The sequence below is a fragment of the Protopterus annectens genome, chromosome 2.part2, assembly GCF_019279795.1.
Source record: "Protopterus annectens isolate FY-2018-M chromosome 2.part2, PAN1.0, whole genome shotgun sequence".
Taxonomy (NCBI): domain Eukaryota; kingdom Metazoa; phylum Chordata; order Ceratodontiformes; family Protopteridae; genus Protopterus; species Protopterus annectens.
The window spans coordinates 641,277,068-641,298,931 of record NC_056730.1 but is presented as its reverse complement, the minus strand read 5'-3'; the positions used below and the strand labels follow the sequence as shown (position 1 = coordinate 641,298,931).

Genomic DNA, 21,864 nt, shown 5'->3' with positions numbered 1-21,864 from the left:
AAGACAAATTAAGTTATTCTAGCAACATTCTATGTCTATAAGAATAATTGTTATAATCTGTCCCTGTTTTGGGGCCTTTGTTCCCCCCATTATTTTAGGCTTTGGTTAGATTTATTGTGCTAAGAGGATGAGAGGTATGGAGGCATGCCCTAGTTACCGATTATTTGATGCATTTTAAGGATGGATAGGGGTTCTACATTCTGGGTGTGCCATCCTTTGTATAAGATGCCTAGTAACTATGAACTTGTTGTCAGTTTCCCAGTCATTCCCTATTATAATATTACCAGCTTACCAATTTTAGTTTAATGTAACATAAGCAATTACTTCTTCAAGGACAGCAGGCACTGAATTTATACATGAAACACTGAAGTTTAAAGTTGTTTGCCAGTAGCAACCTCTTCATTTCTCTTCATTAGTTACAGAGCTCTTTAATTTGGAATTATTCGGATGAATTTTACTTCTGTAGAGATTGTGCTTATTGACTGATACTGGTGGATTGTAATGACAGAAGTCTGAGTGGACTTTATGGTTAAAATGTTCTGAAATGGGCAGTTTTGTCATTACTGGGTCATACATTTTGTTTCATTGCTTACTGGAAAAATGTTCAAAACTATGCATTTAAAACACACTGTGGCAAGTGGTGCTGTATTATACAAGGAATATAATTTATACAATCAGGAAGGTGAATCAAAGAACACACACATGTATGCATGGCCCTAAAAATGTGTGCAAGGAGCCTGTGGTTTGAAAATAGCCCAAAGGTAAACTTAATTTGCCACTGGCCAGATGCATTTTATTTGAATGTGGGTTTTAAAACTGTTTCAATGAATGTGAGTTTCAATGGCAGAGAAGTTTACTGTTTATGCCAAGTCTGTTTTCATTGTGAGACTGCATTGTTTGTTTAGCCAATGGCTATCAGTAGTTGTGCATGTTATTTCAATATCTGTAACCGTTGTAGAAAGTAAATAAGAAAACACTATGCACACTGATAGGGAGGAAATAACCAAGTAATGGAACGCAGGTATAGTTGGGGAGGGGGCTGCTGCAGGAAAGGCTGCTCTGGGGGGGCCCCAATCTATTAACCTGCCTAGGGCCCCATTTGACCATGATCTGGCTCTGCTTGTTGTTGTGTCTTTCGGCTTTTCCTGGTTAGGGGTTGCCACAGTGGAACTCTGGTCCGCTAATGATTGGCAGTGGATTTTTACGTGCCGAGCTGCCAGCCCTGACACACAACCTTCAACAAAGGCACGCCCATTCACGCATGTCTCCACACAGAAGACGCTCTAGCTGAGAATCGAACAGGACAACATCTTACTGTGAGGCGACACCGCTACTGCAGCACCATGATCTGGCTCTGCTAATAATTAAAATTTGAGAATAGTTGAAATGGCCCCTTTAAATCCCGAAAAAAACACTCCATGGGGGCAGCATCTTCTCCTTTAAGGAAAACCATGCATGCTTCACTTGCACACATGCCAACGCAGTAGTGGGTCATGAAAAATTACCATTTTTGAAAGTGGGTCTCAGCCCATACAAGTTTTGGAACCAAAGTCCTCTTCACTTGGTAGGAGCTGTTAGTGAAGAACTTGCCAGGGGATGGGGAAGAAATGCTGCCCTGTTTTGAGAATTGGTCTCAATGCCCCTGGAAATATGAATACTAGTTTTGAAAATGATGAGATGCCCTTAGAGAGTCACACTAATATTGACCACAAACAAAAGGAACCTAGTCAAAAATTCCAGTTAAGTGACTATTCAAGGGCCCTTACCTTACAGTGCAGTACTGGATAAAAAATTGTAAAACACATAATAAATAGGTAGTGGTGCATTTTGACAAGTGATGACAGCTTGAAAAATATAGTGGGACCTAAACCAACTTTTATTTATAAAAGAGTTAGTAATATCAAAAATGTTGTAGAAATGAAGAATTTAAACTGGAAGGGAAAAAAAGGAAACAGTACAAATAAATGTGGTAGCTGTGGTCAATGCAGGTGGAAAGACTACTTTGAACTAAGAGAACATATATGGCAATTACGATTAGATTCGACACACTTCCCCAGGTATTAATGTATTTCAGTAGTCCCTGGATTAAAGCAAAGAGGTAATAAATTCTGAGTTAATTTGAATAGGTTAAAACGAACGAAATAAAATACCCAGGGAAAACACAATGTGAATAAAAATGTATATATATATATATACATACACATAAATCTTTTTGTATGCATATAGTTTTGTTAATTTGCATATAAAAAAATAGAACCTAACACACACACACATATATATATATATATATATACATATTTAGTCTCTATTTAATAATATTTTTAAATGGAACCTATTAAAATATTGGTTTTATCACTCATATAGACATTTTATTATGATTCATTCTTAATTCAGTAAGTTTTTTGTAAATTATTATTTGAACATCAGTTATTCAGTGAACAAACTGTTGTAAAAGTGGATTTGGGTGGAATGTTCTTATTCTGATAAAGTCAGATTCCTGTTTTGGATGGAAAGCTTCTTGAGAATTGTAAGCTTACATAAGTTAATTTCATGCTGTTCTTAAACTAGTGGTTTGTATGGCATTTTTCTGGAGTTGGTTTTCCAAATCTCATCAGGTGGACTCGTTTTTTTAAGTTTTTAGTTTGGATTTTGAGTTCCACCTTTCTACCTTGCTTGTTTTGCTTGGTATAATTTAATAAAGATGTTTCTTGTTTAATTAAAAAAAAAAAAAAAACTGAACAAAATTTAAAAAAATTGAAAAATACCATTGCTCGCTTCCTGAATCCTAGGCATGTGCCCACCTTTTTTCCCCATTTCCTCATCCATGCTGATATTACAAACTTCATTAGCGTTTGACTTCACTTTAGACATTCAGTCAGCAGACTGCCACTGGGGATTGCTGGCACAATTCTGTTTCACAAATGTTCTGTTTTTGCATTTAAAGCTTTTACCCTCTGCACGATCCATAACACGCTGTGTAAAATGAAACCTGTATAAGCCTCCATTGGCAGTTTACCCCAGTGATTATTGAAGTTGCAGCCAAGTCTGTAGCATGCTGTTTGTTGGTACTAATCATCTTCAGGATCAAAGGGGGGCATATGCCTGATCTATAGAAACAGGTTGTTTTGAAACACCTACACAGAGAAGGCACTTTACCTGCTCCCATCAGTTATCTATCTATTCTCTCCTGAAAGCTTCAGAGGAATGCATAGTCCTAAGCTCCTTCAACACCTGTTTAATAATCGCCTCATATCTAGAATACATCACAGGATTAGACATGATCAGGGTACAGAGATACCACTGCTTGACACCATGGAAAGCATCTTCATGCATGTGAACTGTAGCAAGTTGCCAGAGCACTGTTTTTTGATCTTTTCCAGGCATTTGATATGGTCTACATCACTGTCATCTATAATGTCTAGCTTTATATGGGCTATTCCTGAGTGTATGTAGATGGTTTACTTGCTACATTGAATGTAATAGTGGTGGTAGAGTGCAACATATAAGATGCAATGAAATCTCTCTTGGTATTCTCCCACCCATAAGTGACGCTGTCTGCTCTGCAAGGCTTACTGCTTGTCCCTTTATTCTTTAAAGTATTCTTTTGGAAAGGTAGAACTCTGTTGCTGTGCCAAAGTGCTTGAGTATGCTCATGATTTTAGCAGCTTCCTTGCAGATGATAACATGGGCGATATTGTAGTTGAGGGCCTCATCAGTTCATTTCGCGCAGAAGTGGGTATGTCGCAAATTGAGTGACAACCCGGTCTGCATATTACTTGGGGTTTTCGACAACTGGCAATACATTCTATATTTCTTAACATTTTAGGTCGATTAAACTTGCCATTATACACAATATGTGCATATCAAAGTTCAGTCATGCTGCAACACCCTGTAATACTTAAGACTTAAAGACTAACCTCACAACTGAGTAAAAGAAAGAAGCAGTTACACTTCCATACGATTGCGTGCTGTACTGACAGCACATAACCGTTCAAAGTGTCAATATGAGATTTTGGTGACTGACTATTAAAAGCACTGTGACAATGGAAACACTTTAGTTTAAATAAGAAGCTATTACGTTGTATCAAATCCATAATTTAGCAGTTGGCAGTCCTCTAAGAAACTGAAATACCCCAAGGTCGAGAAAGTGTTTTTGTTTAAATATCGTTCACGCATACCGGTAATTTACTTCAGTTTACTGTTCTATTTACTATCCTATTACAATGTCAAGTGCACTTTTTCTTCGGTTGTGCATTCAGAGGGAATGCATATTCATGAATGACATATCACGGGAGTGGGTTTTGGGCATGGCTTGCTACTGCGCATCTGGTGAGGCCCTCAACTACAATATCGCCATAACATGTTTGTCATCATCTCTAAACTGCAGAGGACATTTGGTTGCATATTTTCTTGGCTAAGTTATTTTGAACTGTGTCTAAACACCAATAAAATCAAAGCTATATTTTCCTTCCAAGGATTCCGAAAATAACAGTAGCAATTCCACTATCACCAAAGTTCAAAACCTTCCCATATATTATGTTATTAGTTATAGAGTTCTTGAAATGATCATTGATAGTCAGCTAAAGTCCGATAAATATATTAGTACTATACATACTTTGTTGTATTAGAAACTTAGAAGTATTTACAGGGAACTTCCTGTTCTTGGTTCTGTACCACATCAAAGCATCCCTTTCCATTCATTTTCTGTTCAGTGCATTTGTTTTTATTTTATTAGTTTCTTAACTGGGGAAACCTACTGGACACAAGTGACCTATTTTAGGAGGGACCTGGGAGCACTCTCTGAATAAGTGACCTGCTCAGAGTGACACAGTAGGCAAATGCAGGTAGAAGGAATTAAACACAAACAACCCTTGGCAGCAGGAGGCAGCTCATTAACAGCCCAGGGCCTTCATTCCTCAGCACTAATTGTGTCTAACCTGGAGCCTTCCATTCTTCACAGACTGGGGTAAAGTTGGAGTGTTGTATTTGCTGCAGGTCACTACACTAGACTCAACCACTGTCCTTCACTGTTCATTTTGCTGTGACATTAATTCAATCTACACCCTCCTCTAAATCAACTTAAATCACCAGCAAACTACTGAATTGTCTCAACTGCCTCTTGATTGTTTACAGTCTTGAATGGCACAAACCACGTCACTTCACTTGTTTGTTTTAGCCATACCTAAACCCAGGAAGAGATTTAGTAAGTTGTGCTTCTCTGCTTATGCTGACAAGCTCTGGAACAAACTTCCATTTAGACTGTGGCAAACTTCTAAATATGTTTTTAAAAACTCATAGAATTATTGTGTCCATGACAACTTGACATGTTATCGTGGAGTTACATGATTATTTTGTGCTTCACATACAGATTCTAATCAGCATTAAACTTCCACCTGTTAGAATGCCTTTGCCTGTTGTCTGATAGCATGTTCATCCTTCTTGTTGTAGTTCAGTATGTCTGCATATCACCAAGTTGCTGTTTATATGTATGTTCTAATTCATGGAATTTTAACTTTTGCTTTGATATTTTGAATTGAGTAACTGAGGACTCAGTTTTTAACTAGGAACATTACAAGTGCAGAATTATGGCATTCATAGTTTTGACATGTACACTTTTTTTCCTTACCTTACTCGTTTCAGTAAAAGGGCTTTGCTTCTCATGTGACCTAGATTATACTACTTGCACTGAAGGCCCTTGTTTTGCCTATATATGGGAGAATGGTTGTTAATCGTGTAGGAGTGACCTTCTTTTACATTTTAAATTATGTAATTAATATTACGGGTATCCATGTACACTCTTGCTAGGAGGAATGACTTTGGAATTACTTCAAGAGAGATGACACACATGGAGGTGGGATGCTTTGTTTTTTTATTCTTGTTATAATAACCCTGAAGAAAAACTGGGTTTTAAATTGTTTCCCTCTAATTCCACCTTGAATGTTGCCCATCAGTGAGCATAACCATCTGAACTGTGCTTGCAAGATACTGTGTTGCATTAACACAGTGCTTAGTTTGTTCTGCGAATGAGTTTCATTGACCAATGTTGCTATATGTGTTTAACATTAGTAGATTTTGGCCATATGCATTATGGGTATACTGCTTTCTGACCTTGTAAGATCTTACCTTGTGAAAATTACTGTTCACTTCAAATCATTTTTGATCAGTGCTCAAGTATCTGCTACATTGCAAGTGTCAGTTCTAGTTAGCTAGGAGAGTTACCCCACTTATTTTACTGCTGCTGTAAAATAGTCTTTGAATAGTGCTTGTTTCCCTAACAGTATCCCCATTACAAGGAGGCATTGTATGAACATGATGGTGAATGCATCATTAGAGAATCCAGGGGCTATAAAACTAGCCACAGAAATAAAAAAGGGTGACAGTAGATCTTCAAAGAATTGTTTGCATCATTTGTTTTTTTTATGGCTTCTCTACAAGTCACCAAGTTCTTGGTTCATTAGGGTCAGGTGCCAAAGTCAAAAGACACCAAGGAACAGAACTCCAATAACTGCTTTCCATATGTAGTCACTAATGGTGCAGATTCTAAGTGTGTTCTGACAATGATTCCTTTATTTTTGGAGATTTATCTCTTCTTTGTCTTTCCAAAACTGAGTAGTTGATATGAGTCTTGGGGTGGGGACTTGCCTCCAACACTGTGGATTTGAGTGACATTCCTCTTGCAGAAAAATAGTTCACAATTTGAGTTTTCATTTTTTTCAGGCCTTTCCTTTTGGTGTTCTAGATCCTTCAGTTTTAGTTATTTGAGGTTTATCAGTGTAAGTCCTTTTATACAGATACAGTCAGTAGTGTTCCTTCTCGGTGTACATCAGCTGTTGATAAATAATTTATGAAGTTATGCACCACAGATTTGTTTCTTAAAAAGCATTCAGGAAGGACTGTGTTGATAAAGTAAAATTTGTCACTTGATTTACTACTTTTATTTTGTTTTTTTTTCTTTTATGGTAGTTGATGATGGTCTTGGATTCTTGCCCACATTTGGGCCCTGCTTTGTAAATCTGTATGGCAGTCCAAGAGAGTTCACAGGATTTCCTGACCCATATGTTGATCTAAATCTTGGGAAGGTATGAATTACTCATTCTTATCTATAAAATGTTTTGTGTATGATTGTTTAAAAATTGTTTTTTCTTAAAAATGTTTTTGTTAACCAAATAAACCTTCTAGATACAAGCCTCTTTTGGCGTGACAATGGAGCACTTTCTGGCTAAGTGACTTGCTTAGAGTCACACAGTAGTCAAATGGAAGCTGCTGGAATAAAAATCTGGACTACAGGATGAAGCTCATTATCGAATCGTATTCTAAATTCTCTGCTCTAAATTGGGAAACAGTCTTGTGGTTGTATTACATATTGTGCTGACAACATGCTAGTAAAGTAGTGAAGTATTTGTACATTTAGAAAGTTTCTTTTACAGCGCATTTCCCATTTTAATATAAATAACAGTCTACTCATTAAAAAAAGCTTTACACTTGGAAAAGCACTTTTTCAGCAGTGCTAAAAGTCAGATACAAATTCAAATGACTCCATATTTCTATTCAGCCCACTTCCATCCTGAAACTTAGTGGAGGTATTTACCCTAGCCCTGGACCCATACATCAAATATGCACCGTGGCCAATCCATTACTTTCCGATGCTACCAACACAATTTTCCCATCAATTAATGAATCTAACCTTATTCTTTTCAACATTAATCTCAGAAGTATTTGCAACAAAAGTCATAATATCCATGCATGTCTAGAATTTTACTCCCCAGACATTTTAATCGCCACTGAAACCTGGCTAAAACAAGAAATAACTGACAACTAGATTATTCCTCAGGTTTTAACATACCCAGAATGAACAGAAAACTTAAAAGACCAGGTGGTATTGCTATTATTTATAAAAAACAACTTAGAAATAACTCCAGTCCATCTAACTATCCCAGATTTAATAATGTTGAACTTCTGACTGCATACCTCAAAATCAACCAAAAGAAATCTCTATGTATTTCAGCAGTATACATCCCACCAGGTAACAACATTACTACAGATGAAAATATTCTACACTGAATATCTGATAACATTCACAGGAAACCTTCATCTTAGGTGACCTAAATATAGATCGGCAGTCCATAAACAGCAGCAACCCCTAGGACTGTGGTCATTATTTGGCTTCATCCAACTGATAGGCTCCAACAACAGAATCAATAAAAGCACTAACAGGCAGTCCATACTGGACTGGATATTGACAAACAAATTCCCATAGTATAAAACCTTCTGGTTGCTTATCAGATACTATAGTGACCACATCCCAACCTATGTAATCAGACAACTACATGGTTTACCCAAACAAATAATCTATAAACAAGTACACGATTTAACTAAATTTGGCAAACACACATTTATTACATCTGTTTTCCACTACAACTGAATGATATTATGAGTAATGCCTCTAGATGAAGCAGTTACTCACTTCATTTGTACCTTCCCAAAAAGCATGAAATGATTTACAACTAGTTAGGACAAGAAGGCTAAAAAATATCACAGTACCATGGCTGACAAAAGATAAATCATGGAAAGAATGGTATGAAAATAAAACACATGCTTACTAAAATTGTATATATTTCAGCAACTATACAAAAATCCTTGTTAAATCTGACAAAATTCATACCACATTAATCTCCAGCAAAAGCTCCAAAACAACCCCAAGCTTTCTTGATCCTGTGTAAATAAACTGTTACACCCAGGCCATACCACTATACCCTATCCTTCTGCTTCAAACAACAAAAAGTCCATTGCCACTCAGTTCAACACTCATTTTATCCAGTCAGTTATATCACTAATCAGTGACCACCTCATTTTACCCCTCCAGCTACCATCTATTCTTGAAAGTAACACACTGTCTTTTAGTTTTTCAGTCTGTCCCAACATCAACCATAAAGAAATCGCTAACCAAATTAAAATAAACAACCTCAGCTGCTGATAACCTTCTCACTGAGTTCCTCAAAATAGGTGCAGAGGCACTAGTCTTCCCTGTCTTCATTCTGATCAGCTGGACAGTAACTGAGAACTGTGTCACAACTGTCTGGGAGAATCCATTGTTATATGTCATCCCAAAGTAGGTACTTTAACAGGGTTAACAGACTACAGACCTATTGCTATCCTGTCATCCCTGTCAAAAATCCTTGAGAAATGCATTTAGTCTCAGCTTATGAAACACATGACCAAACATGAGCTCCTCTGCAACACCCAGCACAGTTTCAGGTCCAGTCACACTACTGTCCTCATCAACTTCACCAACATAGAAACTGATAATGAAATAAGGGCAGCCTTGTTTGTTCACTTTTTTGATGTTTCCAAAGCACTTGACACAGTGCCCCACCAAAAGCTTCTTTCTGAACTTGCAATTCTAGCTCTCACTTACCCCTCCCTCTCCTGATTTCCCAGTTAACTATGCAGACATCAGCAGGCAACTAAATGGCAACAAAACCTTTCAGAATTTCAACTGATCTCTGTTGGTGTTTCCCAGGGTCAGTACTCGACCCCCCCCCCCCTTTATTTAACATTTTCATAAATAAACTTCATACCACTACTATAATTGCCACTCTAATATAATTCACAGACCTTTATCTGCTGTGCCCTATCCATAACAACATTACAGAAAATCACTCAAAAATCTTTCACTGACATTGAAAAGTGGCTAAAAATTCTAAGTTGCTGCTTAATGCCCCCCCCCCCAAAAAAAACATGCTTATACTTTACTTCAAAACAATACTGTAACCAGAAACACACATTTCATATTTCCTCAACTAATAACACAAAAATAGAAACCATAAGCCAAACTAAACTACTCAGAGTCATAATAGATGACAATCTCAAATTTGATCACAACATACTTTATTCCATCAAGAAAACTCATCAAAATCTTGGCTCCCTCTATAGAGCCAAACAATACCTAACAGATCAAGCATGGATTATTTTAGCAGCGACATACTTCCTTCCTTTTTTATTATATGCTTCCCCTATTCTTACAAATACCAACACTACATATAAAACTAAACTAGCCTCCTTCTACTACAAAATAGTGAAATTTGCAACCAAGCAACCTTATACCACTTGCCTGCATGAAAACAAACTGCCTTGAACTCCCAAACCAGTTGACATACAAGTAATCATTGCAGATAACCTATTGTGCTCTTCAAACAAATGGCCAGCATTACAAAATACTCTACTGTAGTATTCACCCTTCGCTCTACCAGTACACTCTTAACCATGTATTAGTAAGACATTCAGCACTGCTAGAGACTCTCTCTACTCCCATTATCTGTCAAAATGCAGGAATGAAATTGTCATACAGTTCAAATAGATAGAAAACGTAAATAGTTTCAAAGCTTTAGTTAAGACTCTGTTCTTCCTGCTCACCTGGCTGTCTTAGATTACTACACAAAAAACACCAAACCGGCACTTAAGGGAAGCCAAGGCAGAAGCACGAAATTACTGTAACCACAATTTTATTGCAGTTTTCATCCACAAATGGACTTCTTTGCTTTCATCCATAAATGGACTTCTGGACTTCTTCAGGAAGAAGTTCATTTGTGGATGAAAGTGGAAAGAAAATTTTGGTTACGCTTATTTTGTACTTCTGTCTTTGCTTCCCTAAAGTGCCGGTTTGATGTTTTTTTGTGTGGATATTTATTTCTACCATCTTCAGTTGGGACTGTTTTTAGTGTAACTTATATTACTGTTCTTCAACTCTTAACAACTGCTTTGCTTCCCGATCTTTCGTACCATATCGCTCCTCATACTGCACTTATTTCCTAAACTCTTACTTTTCCTCCTTCTCTCACTTCTCACCACTAACTACAATTTTTCCTCTTCCCATTTATCTTCCTGCTCATTCCCATAATTTCTCCTTTCATATCTCTCTTATCATCATTTTTAGCTACATTCTACTTGTCTGTCTGTAAATTATTACTAACTTCAAAACACCCCAGCTTGAAATTTTCCCTGCAGACATCATACAATAACTGCATTAACTGTTATTGTATTTTATTTGTTCTATTAAATAATTAGCCAATTTATGTTAATTTCTCCCTTGTTTTTTTGTGTCAAAATGCTGTGTTCATGTAAGAAATATTTAAAAATCATGCAAATAAGCTCAATTACCCTGCAGTTATAAATGTGCATCCCGTGTAACTTAAATTTGGAGCTTTTCTCCCCAGGGCGGCACTGAAAATGTGTGTTACCCAGTTGGACTTTTCTGGTCAACAAAGACAAATAAAAATAAAATAATTAAATTATTTGTGTATCCTTTTTTTGTATTTTTTTAAAGTAACCCCTTTTGTTCCCAGTAGGCTGTAGCCTAACAAAGACTATTTGCTTCTGAGTATTCTGTCAAACATAGCCTAATATAGCCCATCTTGAGAAAGTGCCTATCTTTGCATGAAGGAACTGTCTTGTGGTATCCACTTACTAGATGGCAAGGAATGAGACTGGATAACAGCTGATGGACTCTGCCTTATGTCTGGAGCTAGAAATATTTTTCCCATCGGGTTTCTCAGGGCTGTGTATATAGCAAAGAAGCCAAGATGCATGTAAGCTCTAATGCACTGCCAAGCAAACCTCTGTATTTGGCCTGTCCGGATACGTGCATCACTCATTTAGAAACAGTCCATGCTGGGTCAGGAGACCAAAACTTCACTGGAGCATAGGCTGTTCACCTGCCCAAGGTGGGAAAACACATTCAGTCCAACCCTCCCTTAGCAGCTGTATTTGACTTTAATGAGACATTGGTCACCAACAAACTAGACTGTTGTTCTGGCCTTGTTTCACCAGGTGATTTTCTTGCTTAAATGCACTAATATTAGAAGAGACAGTAAACCTATATAAATAAATTATCTTCATCACCACTGTCAGTTTTGCAATAAGGTCTATTTATAGGGTCTGTATTATATCAGCAAATGCTTAACTTAGCGAACGCTGTATAATTGACCCAAATATGTCAAAACACCAAAATGCCGAAAACATGGAACAGCAATTTTTTTTGCAGGGGAAAAAAATCGCTGCTCTGTAAAAAAAATAAAAATAAAAAAACAAACACAAAATAAAGTGGTGGGCTTTGCCCCACACACACCCCGATGTTGGGGGCTGTGCCCCCCACCCCCTACTTAAATATACCATCTCCGAGATTACACAACATTGGAGGAAATGGCAAAGTCCCAAAAACAGCCCAGTGATTTTTTTTTCCCCTGGGAAGAAAATCGCTGTTCCATGCTTTCGGGATTTCACCATTTCAAATAAAAAGGGTTGATTAAACAGCATTCGCTATTTTAAGCGTTTTCTGATTTAATAGGAACTCTATTTATAGCTTTATTAAAAAGACAGTACCCATGTCACACCAAGCAGAGACAAACATATGAAAGCTAATAGCATGTACACATGAACACAAATGTGTAAAGCAGCAGAAAGCAGAAATAATTTTTTATAGAAAATGAGTTTGTATACATCTTTTAAGGAGAAACCCCCTTAAATAAATAGCTCCACACAAGTATGGTACATTACAAGGAAAAAGAGCATTCGTCATAGCATCAACCACCTTTAATCAGCTGCATTTTTAGTGAAATATTTAAGCCCTACTTTCACACAAGTAGCTTTCATCCATTTACACTGATTACATGATTTCATGATGCTTACATGTGAAAGCTGGTATATTTATTAATAATTATTCAGTAAGAAAAAAAAATATTCAGTAAAAATACCAATGTTAGCATTATAATACTCATCACACCTACAAAGTACATTTCCAGTGACTAAGGGAGTATTACAGGACCAGCACTGAGGAGCAGTCAGATGTTGCAGAGTTAGTACCCATGCTTGGAATGCGAGAGAGTAGTGAACCAAATAGGCCTTCTGGTCGCATGCTGGAGCTAGTTAAATGCTCATCTGTAAAGCAGTAATATATGCTTCCTGTTAACTAAGTGTAAACTGTGACATTCAGGTCTTATTCCAATTTAAGGTAAAAACAGACATAGTAGTGAACCTTTTAGAACAAAAACATCCAAACCAACTGCAGTGAATGTGCAGACCTTGTGTGTTCTGCACATCTTTTTCTCCTGTCTTTATGTAACTTCACAGATACATTTCATGCCAGAGTGCAAAAAGTAGAGGAGTAGAAAGATTTCAGTAAATGTTGGAGTTATGGCTATGGTGAGGGCAGGTTTTGCAATGTGATACAGAACTGTACAGTAGTGATGCAAATGTGAAACTATTTTTTTTTCATTTTACTGGGTGAAGCTGTAAGTTACAAAGAGCAACCATTTAATTGGTCTGTTCTTGCAGTTACTTTCATCGGTGATTATTTTTTTATTCCAAAAAGGAAAATTAGTTAACCAAACATCATATTTCATAAAGTTTTTAATTTATGCATAATGGAAGCACTGCAAAGCCTAGTATACAGATTAGTCCAAAGAAAAGTTACCTCAGCTTGCTGCTGATCTGAAGCTATCCTATGTATTGTCAGACAGCTTCCAAGTTTTCATAGGTGTACAGTTACTTTTTCTAACTTAAATGTGGAACGGGGGTGTTTAACCACCATAACTGAGTAAATTAAAGATTAATTTCTTATGTACAAGGTAATGAATAATAAACATACTTTTAACTTACTGAAAATGCAATTGCCAGTATCCTGGATATGTTTTCAGTAATTAAAAAATCACATACTAATCTGCAGTGGTGGTGCTGCGGTAGGGTTGTCGCCTCACAGTAAGACGTTGTCCTGTTCGATTCTCAGCTAGAGCGTCTTCTATGTGGAGACATGCGTGAATGGGCGTACCTTTGTTTCCCTTTGGTGATTTAAGCTCTCTGCGAACCATGGATTTTGCTGTAGCAGGCAACTGAGTAGATGTCAGGAAAATCCTGCTAGGACAGCTTTAATGGATGGCAGGTGTGTGCCCAAGAAGGCTGAATGCTGTAATTAAATCAAAAGGTGCTTCAACAAAGTATTAGTTTAAGGGTGTGCACACTTATGCAACCAGCTTATTGCACATTTTTTTTATTTTTTATATGTTCCCCTAACATAGTTGTTTGTTTTTCAATTGAATTAAACAGGTTATAGGTCACATTAAAGGTGGGAAAAGTTTTGAAATGATTTATTGTGGTCTCATTTTTTTATATCACAAAAACCTAGCATTTTAACAGGGGTGTGTACATCTTTTATATCCACTGTATCCTCCTAATTAACATTAGTTTGTCAAGGAATGCAGATGCTTCCATTGCTCATACTCATAAAATCCCTGCTTACTCTGTTGAATGCTTTCAATGTATCAAGACCCACCAACAGTGGTATTTTCTTACATTCTGCTTCCCTATGGATCGTCATTGTTTTATTAATGTTGTCAAATGTTTGCTTCCCCTCCACAAAATCCCATTGATCCATATCTATCAATTTTGGTATCACCTTTGCCATTCTTTTAGCCATTACTGACATAAACACTTTATAATCATGGTTTAGAATCAAAATGGGTCTATGTTCTGATGGCTCTTTACCACCTTTAAGTATTACAGCTACCACCGCTTTCTTCTAGGATGTTGGTACTTCTCCTTTTAAAGTACAGTTAAACAAAACATTCTTTATCACTTTCTTCACTCCTAGCTTCCAGACTTCCAGAGGAATAACATCTATTCACCATTTTTATCTCATGTCTTATAGGTTCATAGGTTCAATAAGGCATTCCCCTTATCACCCTTTTTTGGCTTCCCCAAAAAAATTCCTTAGGGCCCCTTTAAGCAGGCACTTTCCAGAAGTAATTTTAAAAGCATTCCCCCAAAGTCCACCATAACAGCTGATGGACTCTGCCTTATGTCTGGAGCTAGAAATATTTTTCCCATCAGGTTTCTCAGGGCTGTGTATATAGCAAAGAAGCCAAGATGCATGTAAGCTCTAATGCACTGCCAAGCAAACCTCTGTATTTGGCCTGTCCGGATACGTGCATCACTCATTTAGAAACAGTCCATGCTGGGTCAGGAGACCAAAACTTCACTGGAGCATAGGCTGTTCACCTGCCCAAGGTGGGAAAACACACTCAGTCCAACCCTCCCTTAGCAGCTGTATTTGACTTTAATGAGACATTGGTCACCAACAAACTAGACTGTTGTTCTGGCCTTGTTTCACCAGGTGATTTTCTTGCTTAAATGCACTAACATTAGAAGAGACAGTAAACCTATATAAATAAATTCTCTTCATCACCACTGTCAGTTTTGTAATAAGGTCTATTTATATGGTCTGTGTTATATCAGCAAATGCTTAACTTAGCGAACGCTGTATAATTGGCCCAAATATGTCGAAACACCAAAATGCCGAAAACACGGAACAGCAATTTTTTTTGCAGGGGAAAAAAATCGCTGCTCTGTAAAAAAAAATAAAAATAAAAAAACAAACACAAAATAAAGTGGTGGGCTTTGCCCCACACACACCCCGATGTTGGGGGCTGTGCCCCCCACCCCCTACTTAAATATACCATCTCCGAGATTACACAACATTGGAGGAAATGGCAAAGTCCCAAAAACAGCCCAATGATTTTTTTTTTCCCCTGAGAAGAAAATCGCTGTTCCATGCTTTTGGGATTTCACCATTTCGAATAAAAAGGGTCTATTAAACAGCATTCGCTATTTTAAGCATTTTCTGATTTAATAAGAACCCTATTTATAGCTTTATTAAAAAGACAGTACCCATGTCACACCAAGCAGAGACAAAGATATGAAAGCTAATAGCATGTACACATGAACACAAATGTGTAAAGCAGAAAGCAGAAATTATTTTTTATAGAAAATGAGTTTGTATACATCTTTTAAGGAGAAACCCCCTTAAATAAATAGCTGCACACAAGTATGGTACATTACAAGGAAAAAGAGCATTCGTCATAGCATCAGCCACCTTTAATCAGCTGCATTTTTAGTGAAATATTCAAGCCCTACTTTCACACAAGTAGCTTTCATCCATTTACACTGATTACATGATTTCACGATGCTTACACGTGAAAGTTGGTATATTTATTAATAATTATTCAGTAAGAAAAAAAAGTTATTCAGTAAAAATACCAATGTCAGCATTATAATACTCTTCACACCTACAAAGTACATTTCCAGTGACTAAGGGAGTATTACAGGACCAGCACTGAGGAGCAGTCAGATGTTGCAGAGTTAGTACCCATGCTTGGAATGCGAGAGAGTAATGAACCAAATAGGCCTTCTGGTCGCATGCTGGAGCTAGTTAAATGCTCATCTGTAAAGCAGTAATATATGCTTCCTGTTAACTAAGCGTAAACTGTGACAGTCAGGTCATAGTGAACCTTTTAGAACAAAAACATCCAAACCAACTGCAGTGAATCTGCAAACCTTGTGTGTTCTGCACATCTTTTTCTCCTGTCTTTATGTAACTTCACAGATACATTTCATGCCAGAGTGCAAAAAGTAGAGGAATAGAAAGGTTTCAGTAAATGCTGGAGTTATGGCTACGGTGAGGGCAGGTTTTGCAATGTGATACAGAACTGTACAGTAGTGATGCAAATGTGAAACTATTTTTTTTTCATTTTACTGGGTGAAGCTGTAAGTTACAAAGAGCAACCATTTAATTGGTCTGTTCTTACAGTTACTTTCATCAGTGATTATTTTTTTATTCCAAAAAGGCAAATTAGTTAACCAAACATCATATTTCATAAAGTTTTTAATGTATGCATAATGGAAGCACTGGAAAGCCTAGTATACAGATTAGTCCAAAGAAAAGTTACCTCAGCTTGCTGCTGATCTGAAGCTATCCTATGTATTGTCAGACAGCTTCCAAGTTTTCATAGATGTACAGTTACTTTTTCTAACTTAAATGTGGAAGGGGGGTGTTTAACCACCATAACTGAGTAAATTAAAGATTAATTTCTTATGTACAAGGTACTGAATAATAAACATACTTTTAACTTACTGAAAATACAATTGCCAGTATCCTGGATATATTTTCAGTAATTAAAAAATCACATACTTATCTGCGGTGGTGGTGCTGCGGTAGGGTTGTCGCCTCACAGTAAGACGTTGTCCTGTTCGATTCTCAGCTAGAGCGTCTTCTGTGTGGAGACATGCGTGAATGGGCGTACCTTCGTTGAAGGTTGTGCGTTAGGGCTGGCAACTCGGCACGTAAAAATCTACTGCCAATCATTAGCGGACCGGAGTTCCGCTGTGGCAACCCCTAACCAGGAAAAGCCGAAAGACACAACAACAACAAATCACATACTTAACTGAGTTTGAGGTATCTGTATTCCTTCTCTGACATGTATTCTTCTTTTTTTTGATCAAGAAAGATTTTTTTATCGAATTATCGCTTATGACACAGTCAGTCATACATTTATGTAAATGAAAAAAAAACATATTGACATATTTTCAGTTGCAGACATTATACAGCACATATAATCTTCTGTGAAGTACTTGTCAAGCATTAACTAGCTCATTCAATTCCTGCTTTCCCTTAAACTTCATTCCTCCTCCAAAACATTCTTCTGCATGTATTGTTCCCACAGTTTCCATTATTAGCTTCTACCCTTTTCTACAGATCCCACATTAAGTTTGTTTATCTATACTGCTATATTCACTACTTCTAGTACGGTTGTTTTAGACTTTGAGTTCCATTTTCTGCTAATTGATTTTTGACAGCCTCCAGAATTAAATTCAGCAAAGCCTTAATATGTCGAGACAATTCTGATTCTGTATCACAGCTGAAAAAAATAATTTCCTTATTTACACCTGTTTGCTTACCCAGTATTTCTGACAGAGCATTCTGCAGGGAAGTAAGTCTGTCCACTCATTATACTTCCAAAAAGTATGTTCCTAATTACCTCTTTCTTCCCTATTACACCTCCAATATATGCAAATTACCTGAGAAAAAATTCTTTGGAGTCTGCATGTGGTATAAAAATACCTATGGAAACACTTCCAAAGATCCTAAATCTTCTAGATTTTGTTGCACATTTGGGAGCCATACATAAATCATTGTTTCTTTGTGAATTGCCTACCCAGTCTCTCTTTGCAATCCTTTATAACCTCATCTGATTGATTCCTATAGTCATCATGCAATATTTTATACACCCTACGAATTATCCCCTTTTTAACAACAGCTTCTGTTCTAGATTCTACTAAAATTCCTACCAAAGTTGGTCTTTCACTTAGGATCACTTATTCCTTTCTTTTTGCCTATACTCTTATTAATCCTTGATAGAGAATACAATCTCTAGCCTGTAGTCCAAATGAACTCTTGGCTTCTTCCCATTCTGTTACCTTTTCCTCTCTGATTATTTGCTCCTAATACCTTGGTTCCTTTGACACTTTTCTCCACTGAATTCTAGACCCCCATGCCTATTCTGTGTACCCCTAATTGCAGTCACTCCTATCAGAAGAATCTCCTTTCATCCTGTGTTGGCTTAGTTCTTAGAATTCCTTCTATTTTATGAATATAATATTGTGTAGGTTATTGTAATTCTCATTAAGGATCTGCATCCAAACTCCCAGTCTTTCCTTGTTTCTTCAGCTTTCCCCTTGTTTCATCATCATCCATTTCCACTTTGAATTATAGCTTTCTGCTTGTGCTATATATAGGAGCCTTAACTGTGTAGCTCTAAAATGCCCCTTCAAATCAGGTAAACCTAAACCACTTTGTCCTACTCAAAGGATCATCTTATCCCAATTGACTCCGCCCTCTTTACCACCCAGATAAAATCCTTTAAATCTTTATTAATTACTATCCACAACTTCTCTTCTGGTTGATAAAATTATGCCTGACCTGTGTATAAAACTAAAGGGACTAAAAATGTTTTCACTGCTTGAATCTTGCTATCCCTATCCATAAAACAGAGCTTCAATTTCTCAGTTTTAGCTACCATAATGAAATCCTTTTTAAGCCATACTCCTAAATACTTCATTTTAAGTATGGGTGTTGCTGAACCAGCTTATGTGTGGGTACATAGTTTGCAGCTATTGCCTTTTTTTAATCTTCCTTAATTTTGTTTCCCAAAAAGACTTGAAAATGTCTGAGAATTTTCCACAAGACTAAAATGTCCTTTTTTGGTTTTATCAAGTACAAAATAATACCATCTGCAAATAATTCCAGCTTTTCCTAGATTACCATAACAGTTACACCCTTGAATTTCTGAGTCCCTGATTTTCTTTGTCAGCGGCTCTAAGTATAGTGCAAATAGCAAATGGGAGAGAGGAACCCCCACTTTCATTTTCACCTCTTATCCCTCATATACAGTGGATATAAAAAGTGTACACATCCTGTTAAAATGCCAAGTTTTTGTAATATAAAAAAATGAGACCACAATAAATCATTTCAAAACTTTTCCCACCTTTAATGTGACCTATAATCTGTACAGTTCAATTGAAAAACAAACAAATCTATTAGGGGAAAAATATAAAAAATAAAAAACGTACAATACTCTGGTTGCATAAGTGTGCACACCCTTAAACTAATACTTTGTTGAAGCACCTTTTGATTTAATTACAGCATTCAGTCTTCTTGGGTAGGAGTCTATCAGCATGGCACATCTTGACTTGGCAGTATTTGCCTACTCTTCCTTGCAAAAGCACTCCAAATCTGTCAGATTGTGAGGGCATCTCTTACGCACAGCCCTCTTCAGGTCACACCACAGATTTTTAGTTGGATTTAGGTCTAGGCTCTGACTGGGCTATTCCAAAACTTTCATTTTCTTCTGGTAAAGCCAGTCTTTTCTTGGTTTGGATGTATGCTTGGGGTCATTGTCGTGTTGAAAGGTGAAATTCCACTTCATCTTTAGCTTTCTAGCAGATGCCTGAAGGTTTTGGGCCAAAAGTGACTGGTATTTGGAACTGTTCATAATTCCCTCCACCTTGACTAAAGCCCCAGTTCCACCTGAATAAAAGCAACCCCAAAGCATGATACTGCCACCACCATACTTCACCGTGGGGATGGTGTTCTTTTGGTGAAGCGAAGTGTTGTTTTTATGCCAAATGTACTTTTTGGAATTGTGCCCAAAAAGTTCAGCCTTGCTCTCATCAGACCATAACACATTTTCCCATATGCTTTTGTGAGACTTGATGTATTGTTTTGCAAATTTTAGCCGGGTCTGGATGTTTTTCTGTGTAAGAAAGGCTTCCGTCTTGCAACCCTACACCATAGTCCGGAAATATAGAGAATATGAGAGATTGTTGTCACATGTAGTACACAACCAGTACTTACCAGAAATTACTGCAGTTTCTTCAGCTGTAGGTCTCTTGGCAGCCTCTATGACCAGTTTTCATTTTGTCTTTTCATCAATTTTGGAGGGATGTCCAGTTCTTTGCAACGTTGCTGTTGTCCCATATTTTCTCCACTTTATGATGACTGTCTTCACTTTGTTCCATGGTATATCCAATGCTGTGGGAATTTTTTTGTACCCTTCTCCTGACTGGTACCTTTCAGCAATGAGATCCCTTTGATGATTTAAGCTCTCTGCGAACCATGGCTTTTGCTGTAGCAGGCAACTGAGTAAATGTCAGGAAAATCCTGCTAGGACAGCTTTAATGGATGGCAGGTGTGTGCCCAAGAAGGCTGAATGCTGTAATTAAATCAAAAGGTGCTTCAACAAAGTATTAGTTTAAGGGTGTGCACACTTATGCAACCAGCTTATTGCACATTTTTTTATTTTTTATATTTTCCCCTAACATAGTTGTTTGTTTTTCAATTGAATTAAACAGGTTATAGGTCACATTAAAGGTGGGAAAAGTTTTGAAATGATTTATTGTGGTCTCATTTTTTATATCACAAAAACCTAGCATTTTAACAGGGGTGTGTACACCTTTTATATCCACCGTATCCTCCTAATTAACATTAGTTTGTCAAGGAATGCAGATGCTTCCATTGCTCATACTCATAAAATCCCTGCTTACTCTGTTGAATGCTTTCAATGCATCAAGACCCACCAACAGTGGTATTTTCTTACATTCTGCTTCCCTATGGATCGTCATTGTTTTGTTAATGTTGTCAAATGTTTGCTTCCCCTCCACAAAATCCCATTGATCCATATCTATCAATTTTGGCATCACCTTTGCCGTTCTTTTAGCCATTACTGACATAAACACTTTATAATCATGGTTTAGAATCAAAATGGGTCTATGTGAAGCTGGATCTGATGGCTTTTTACCACCTTTAAGTATTACAGCTACCACCGCTTTCTTCTAGGATGTTGGTACTTCTCCTTTTAAAGTACAGTTAAACAAAACATTCTTTATCACTTTCTTCACTCCTAGCTTCCAGACTTCCAGAGGAATAACATCTATTCACCATTTTTATCTCATGTCTTATCCTGTTAGTTACTGAACCTCATCTGCTTCTAACCTTGGCATGTTTAATTATTCCATAAACATTTCCATTTGTACATTTTCTTGATTTCCATATTCATTTGCTTTATACAGATTTTCATACAATTTCAAAAATATTTCTAATACCTCTAGTCTACAGGATCTCCGGTTATTTTCCTTGTTATAGGCTTGGCAACAACCCTTTCTACTTTCTGTCTTCTGAACCATTGTGCTAAAAGCTTTGGTGCTCTGGAGTTATTATCAAAAAACAGTTGCTTAACAGCAGTTTTTCTAGACTCGTGCATGTCATACAGGTACTACCTTATTTTCTCTTTAGCACTCTACAGTTGCCTCTCTTCTTGTTCTGTGAGATTCCCCCTATTCTGCAATACTTTATCTTTTGTCAGTCCCTACAAATAATTCTTGTTACTTCTTAATCACATCTCTTTTTTATTTCTACCATATTTTTAAACTCCACTTATATTTTATCCAACTCCCTAGCTATATTTTCTGAAGAAATTTCTG

At 37.0% G+C, this 21,864-nt stretch overlaps 1 protein-coding gene across 5 annotated transcripts in view; it reads left to right on the top strand.

Moving 5' to 3' along the window:
- The window catches only part of DYSF (dysferlin), a 3,914,743-nt gene that overhangs the window by 1,839,857 nt on the left and 2,053,022 nt on the right, over nucleotides 1–21,864 (top strand). For all 5 annotated transcript variants that reach the window (XM_044064060.1, XM_044064063.1, XM_044064061.1 and 2 more), the window contains one exon: nucleotides 6,964–7,079. In XM_044064060.1, the coding sequence (XP_043919995.1) occupies nucleotides 6,964–7,079 (116 nt within the window). The remainder of the gene's footprint in view (nucleotides 1–6,963; nucleotides 7,080–21,864) is intronic.